Source organism: Phymastichus coffea, unplaced genomic scaffold, assembly GCF_024137745.1.
Source record: "Phymastichus coffea isolate CEN01 unplaced genomic scaffold, Cenicafe_Pcof_1.1 PCOF00063, whole genome shotgun sequence".
Classification (NCBI taxonomy): Eukaryota; Metazoa; Arthropoda; class Insecta; order Hymenoptera; family Eulophidae; genus Phymastichus; species Phymastichus coffea.
In genome coordinates this window covers 80,038-86,558 of record NW_026706874.1, presented here as the reverse complement: position 1 = coordinate 86,558, position 6,521 = coordinate 80,038, and the positions used below count along the sequence as shown (strand labels likewise).

At 42.8% G+C, this 6,521-nt stretch overlaps 1 protein-coding gene across 1 annotated transcript; it reads right to left on the bottom strand.

Moving 5' to 3' along the window:
* Nucleotides 1–95: 95 nt before the first annotated feature.
* LOC131667232 (sodium-independent sulfate anion transporter) lies at nt 96–5,881 on the bottom strand. Its single transcript, XM_058940528.1, has 10 exons — nt 5,787–5,881; nt 4,179–4,422; nt 3,306–3,501; nt 2,696–2,916; nt 2,402–2,632; nt 1,982–2,315; nt 1,631–1,857; nt 1,376–1,549; nt 1,142–1,304; nt 96–1,059 (listed from the first exon to the last, which is right to left on the bottom strand). The coding sequence occupies exons 2-10, from the start codon at nt 4,389–4,391 to the stop codon at nt 911–913; spliced, it is 1,908 nt and encodes a 635-aa protein (XP_058796511.1). The 5' UTR covers nt 4,392–4,422; nt 5,787–5,881; the 3' UTR covers nt 96–910.
* Nucleotides 5,882–6,521: the final 640 nt, after the last annotated feature.

The following is a 6,521-nucleotide window of genomic DNA, read 5'->3' as shown; positions in this document are numbered from 1 at the left end:
TACGCGCTGTAGAGTCAAACCAGGAAAACTTCTTACAAAGAGATTGCTACATATTTTTCAACAGGGCAAAAAGCAACAATGGCTCAATTTCCATATATTTCTTTTATTCGTGTATACGTATTTATATATGCTTTACATTATTCTTTAATACGATGCTTTCATTTTTGCTTTATTCTTAAACATTTATAACTAGATACGCATATTTTAATCGCGACATTTCTACTCAAGTCTTATATTGTTTTTAGAAATTGAAGAATACTTCAACTAGACAACAAACATTTGTAAAAGTGCGAAAACAGTCAATAAATAAAAATTAATTAAGTGCGTAATGTTAAAGGCAATAGAAACTGGTAAATTTTTCACTGGTTTGAAAAAAATACTGATCATTAAAATTATCAGTCATGATGTAGTTTCTCTAAAATACTTTAAAAATTGTTTAAAAGTAAGTACTGAGTTAAAAGCATACGTGAAAAAATTTAGCAACAAGAGATTTTCTTCGAACGGATATACACAAATCAAGCGTTCATGTCGAACTAAAGCCTCCACTTTATGAACGCAAGATATTCAAATAACTAATATCAGCAGTCTATTTTCGAGATTCATATACTTTCATAAAAAATTAGAAAATTCCTAGGCGCAGCCTTGTCAATACAACGCAGTACTTTAAAACTGGTTTAAAACTAGAATTCACATTGCTTTTGGGCAAGAATAACCTCCGCCAGCTTTATATAATATATTACAGGATAGAATTCCAGATTCGTTTTTCTACGTACGAGTTACTCTTTTTCAAAATAAAGTTAGTTTGAAAATCCTGTTGCGCCCGAGCACTTGAGTAACTATTGGATAGTGAGAGAGCACATACTTGAAAGAAAAACGATGTAAAAGCGAAAGTATTAATTGTCGTTGCTTATCAGCTACCACTAGCTTGGAGAAGCGTCGTTTTAACTTCGCTCAGTTCATGACTCGATGAGTGGACGCTCCGGTGAGTAAGTTCCGGGTTGCAAATTAACGGCTCACTTCTGTCTCGTCGAATTTCCAGCAGTTGGTGCGAAGATTTAACTGCAAATAAACAGTAGTCAGATATTGGTTTATTTTGTTATGATTCTGACATGATATAAGTTAAACATATTCTTTTAATTACCTTTCATATTGTGTAACAAATACGTGAGCTCCTCTCGTGTTGAAACATATTGGAACTCATCTCCACAAGCTCCTTTTAATACGGCAACGACGTCAGATCGTGGATTATAAAAATATAAGGCTTGCTTTCGACTATTAAACTCGCTTATTAAAGCGGCAATTCCCTAAAAATCAAGTCGATTGCTTTAGCATAATATTGATAAAGAATAATATTGAAAGCAACTGTAAAACATACCTTCGCGGCAGTGAAATCAGCTCCTAAAACATATCGGCAATCTACAACTACTGGGATTTGACTTGAACCTTCGGTGATACCAACATTACCAACAGATTGCTTAATAAAGTCCACGGCTGGGAAGTATAAGCTATTACCAGGTGTTACTAACAAATACTCTGCGTCCGAATCAGTCTGTATAATAAAAATCAAACTTTAATAAGTTGTATTACATATTACAATTTTCAAATAACACTGAATTTGAATTTGACTTACGTAATATTTTTCAACGTGAACTTGAGGACGAGCCGACGGATAAAGTAAAAAGATCAAATTAATTCCAACACCAGCAACAATTCCATATTCGACTCCAATAACTAGACATAATAAGAAAGTAGCGAAAGTAGGGATCAAATCCTTTTTACTTGAGCGCCACATAAGTTTCACAACTTCGTACTCGATCATGTAAATCACAGCACAAATGATAACAGCCGCCAAAGACGCTAAAATTATTTTAATTTTATTAAATTATTATCACAGTACTGTCAGCTTGTAACTCTATTTTCGACATTGATGGATAAACGCTTTTTCACCGACAGATTATTAAAAAAATACTTGTCAAACTACCTTTAGGAATAAAATAAAAATATGGCGTCAACAACGTCAACGCGAGCAAAATCAGCAATCCCGTATACAATCCTCCCATAGGGGTTTTGACTCCGCTAGCGTGATTAACTGCGGATCGACTAAACGAGCCAGTGACGGGCATCGAGCTAGCACATGAGCCAATAACGTTACAGATACCAAGAGTAATAAGTTCCTGCGTGGCGTCAACCTGGTTGCCACTAGCAAAGGCCTTGGCGATGGCAACGTTGCCGAGGACTCCAATTATCGGCACTAAGAGTATTGATGGCCCCAATTCGCTGCACATTTCCATGAAACTGAGAGTGCGATTGTTCACCTGAGAGTTAAAGCGCATCACCGTAAGAATTGTCTTGCTTAGGTTAAAAAAGAAATAGCGAAAGGCGTTGGAACGTGGAAGAATACCAGAGTAGAGAAGGGGGGCAAGCTGAAGGTAGGCAACCCTGGCCTGACCTGGCCCGTGAGTACGAAGGGTGAAGACGCGTAAGACCTTTCGAGTTTGTAAGCGATGGTAGAGCAAACGACGACGACGATGGCGTTTCGCGCCGTAGATATCAACCAAATTGCTTTGGCCAATATCCTCTGCCTCTTGGTTGGTTTCTCACCGGGACTACAAAAGCTCACGTCTTTCAACCTCTGTAAAGGCACAAATCAATCACGATCTGCACGAAGAGCAATTCGAAGGATGTCTATACATACCCTGAAGAGTAGAAGAACGACGATGCAAGTGAAGCTCATACCGGCATCGCAAGGACTCGTCTCGTGGATATGAGCCAACACCTGCTTGAGCGTATCCATGAAACCAGTGGACGAGATGCGCAGACCTAGCAAGCCCTTGAGTTGCGAGGCGACGATGATGACCGAGGTAGCCGAGGTGAAGCCCACCGTCACCGGAATCGAGATGAAGTCCACCAGTACACCTGGACAGTGTCGTTAGCGTGTACCCTTGTCCCTCGAGCGCGCGCGCGCATAAAAGTCGGGCGCGCAGCCTTTATCCAAACGCGATTTCTAATGCCGCGATTGTCGCGCGCAGGTGCGCGCTCGCATCTCAATGCACTCGCTTCTATCAGACGTGGATCCGACCGACGCGCGTTTTCTTCGCACGTTCGCGGTGCAAAGCGCATTGTTACGGTATTGCTTTTGCAAAGTTGCATCGCGAGCCGACAGTGCCGCATAAAAGCGAAACTAGTACGAGAGAGAAAGAGAGCGTACATAATTTTTAATATACGCACTGAATGCCAAATGCGCGTGATAAATCAGCTTGACTGCGGGCCGAGTGCCCCATTGGCGAGCCGATGCAGGTACTAACCAAGTCTGAGCGCGGCCATGAGTAGCTGCATGCATCCAGTGAGGAATGCCAAAAGGATGGCAAAGTCGACGCTGCGTCCCTGGACGTATTGGTTGGTCATCAGAGCCATGAGGGCAGTGGGACCAATGGTGATGTCCTTGCACGAGCCGAATACCACGTAGATCATGGCACCGATGAACGCCGAGTAGAGCCCGTACTGTTTGGTGGTTTTCGAAAAAAATAAAATAAAATAAAATAAAAAAAAAAAAAAGGCGGTCAGTGCCGATTACGAAAATTATCCAGCCATTGTGTCGCGTTGCTTTTCCTTCGCGGTAATATAAAATATTAAAATTGACGCAATAACACTGCGATCGGCGAAGCAAGGTGACAGCGAGAAATCGGCCGATCGAGCCGTTATCAACGTTTTTGCTCGGTGCTCGCAGAAGGGGGGCTAATGATCGTTCGGCCTATATTTACGAAATATCGCGCGACAATGTATACTCGCGCGTTCTCGTATAATTCTGCGCGCTGTTACACTCATTAAACTCGCGGTTGCACTAGCGTGCGCGCGCGCGCGCGAACGGCTATAAAGAAAAATTACTGGAAATTGCGTCATTGCGTACTTGAAGACGCCGCGCCGTTAAATCTCACGCTTAGCGCGTGTGCGTCGCCTTGAAAGGTGCATGGCATGCCGCGAAGACGAACTATACTCTTTGGTCGAAGCGAAACTCGACGCGATGCCGATAAGGAAATGCTTAGCATTGAAGAAATAAAACATAAACGAATAATTATCATTTACAGTCGGGTGCGAAATTGATGATTGATACGTCGACACCGGGCAGGACGACGATGCTTGAATAAAGTAAATCATTGTTTTGCGAAGCTCTAACTCACCTGAGGCTCGAGCCCAGCCAACGTAGCGTAGGCCAGTCCTTGCGGCATGACCGTCAAGCCGACGGTGATCCCAGCGATGGCATCGCTGAAAAATTTGTCGGAGTCGTAGGTGGGTAGCCAGCCGAGAATCGGCAGCCGACGTCTCAGCAGACCCATGACGTATCCTCGGCGGCTGCCGGCGCTGCCGCGACGCGCGTACGGCACGCTGCTCATGGCGCTAGCTCGCAGAAAGCTATTGTGCGAGCTGAAAAAAGTGCGGCTGGCAAGAGAGAGAAAGAGAGGGAGAGACAGAAAGAAAGACGCAGAAAAAAGAAATTTAAAGAGAGATAGAGAAAGGTGAAATCGAGGATGGATGAATCGATGTCGCGCGACTCGTCGCGACGCACTAGGCCTCCGCGACCGCAGCACGTGTTTCTTTATATCGCTATCCCTGCCGCCTCCCTCTCCGCCGATCTTTTCACATTGTGTGCGTCGCGCGTGAGTACATGCTCAAGCCTCGCGCGATAAATTTACGACCGATTTTAGGAGAGAGGATTTGCTAGTTTCCTCGCTGCCTTGAGGCTTCACGTTTTACGGTCCACCAAGGAGACCTAAAGAGAGAGAGAGAGAGAGAGAGAGAGAGAGAGAGAGACAGACAGACAGACAGACATACGGGCAGAAACAAGAAAGGAGAGAACCTAAAGCGGTCAGCCAGCGATTTAATTGCATAATTAGGGCTTGTTTTCGTCGCCGAGGAATTTCAATTCGACTCGATTGGACGCCAATTGGGCGCGCGTGCACGCGCTCTCTCTCGCTGCATGTATAAATACACAGAGTGCATATCACGTGAGAAAGTTATTGTGCGAGGCCGATATACTCGCGAGTGCGAAGATTAATTGATCGAGAAATTTCAGTCACGTGCAGCAGCTACTATGCCGGCCGGGGTCCTCTTCCATCCATCCTCCCTCCTTCTCCCTCCCAAGCCCGAGCTGCTGTAACGCTTCCCATTTGCATTATGATACGCTCTCGCGCCTTATATGCCTTATATCGATTTTCTTTTTTACATATAACATCACCTTTCATTCTGCTCTTTTTGCATTTTTTAAGACAGTGCTATTTTTAGCACTGAGAATGAGGCGCACGTTCGGTTGATTAAACCACCGAACGTACTATTTTCGTACAATCTACCTGAAGTAGGTCGCGCCTAGTGTGCTTTGCAAAAAAAAACTAAAATAAAAGCGATCTATTTACTGGGAATTTTTAAAACAAACACCAGAATTATTCCAACAAAGCTGTGCGCAATGGTGTCGCATAAACAATAGAATAAAGAAACCGTATAAAATTACGTAAACAAAACTCGAAGGCTTCCCGATCGCAGCAAGAAATATCAAACAGCAGTGCTTCCACGAAAAGTAAGTTCTTTGCCGAAATTTGTCTAAACACGTTCGCGAGAAAAACGAAAGCACACACCTTAGAATAAGTGTACACAAAGCCCTAACCTAACCTAAAAGGTCAACAAACCTTTCAACCTCGCGAAAAAAAAGGGTAGGATTGGGCGTGGGTCGGTGGATAGAAAAACACGATATTGGAGGTCGTTTCGGAAGAAATAATCAGTGCGTAAACACTAACTTGGCGGCTGCGAAGGATGAAGTGCGTGTCAAGGCTGCGACCACAGCCGGAACATCTTCCTTGCGCCGCTTGTCCGAGGGCACTGTCGCCTGAGTGTCGCCGCCGTTCTCTCTTTCTCTCTCTCTGCTCTTTCACTCGCGCTCTCCCGCCCGCCACCCCCTACGGCAAATCGATTCGCGCACACCTGCTGCTGTCCTTTTTTACTACCCACAATTGCGACGTTCTGACCTGGAAACGAGTCATATAAATATTCTAAATTAAGTGAATGAATGCTAATCGATTCGTGTTATTTTATTAACTATGACGGATGAAAATATGCATCAAATTTATTAGAGAATAATGTACAAGCTAGCTTGAGTGACAAGGATGTTTATTGTATATATTTTTTATTGAAATATTTGAGATCAGTAGTTGATCAGTACTTTGTCGTTGAAATTTTATCAACGCATTGTATTGCACTTAGTTCTTGCTTTTTCTAATTTCTAATTATTTACTTGATGATGTAGACGTACTATATACAGCGTATAATTGTGTATAATTTATTAATTGAGTTTTTTATCTGTCGATAAATGACAAGTTTAAGAAGTCTTAGATTTACGTATTTTCCAAATTTTCGCTTATGAAATATATATATATACATTTTTTCCTTGACTACTTTTTATTAAAGCAAAAGGATTTTGTCGGATACAAAGAAGCACTATTGAATTTAAATAAAGCGCCGGAATATTATCTCTA

Excerpts from the sequence above, each read along its gene's own strand:
- LOC131667232 (XM_058940528.1), bottom strand. The coding sequence starts at position 4,391 with ATGAGCAGCGTGCCGTACGCGCGTCGCGGCAGCGCCGGCAGCCGCCGA. Across the intron at positions 2,316-2,401 it reads TGCCCCCCTTCTCTACTCTG|GTGAACAATCGCACTCTCAG; the intron begins GTATTCTTCCAC and ends TTTAACTCTCAG. Across the intron at positions 1,550-1,630 it reads TTCACGTTGAAAAATATTAC|ACTGATTCGGACGCAGAGTA; the intron begins GTAAGTCAAATT and ends TTTATTATACAG.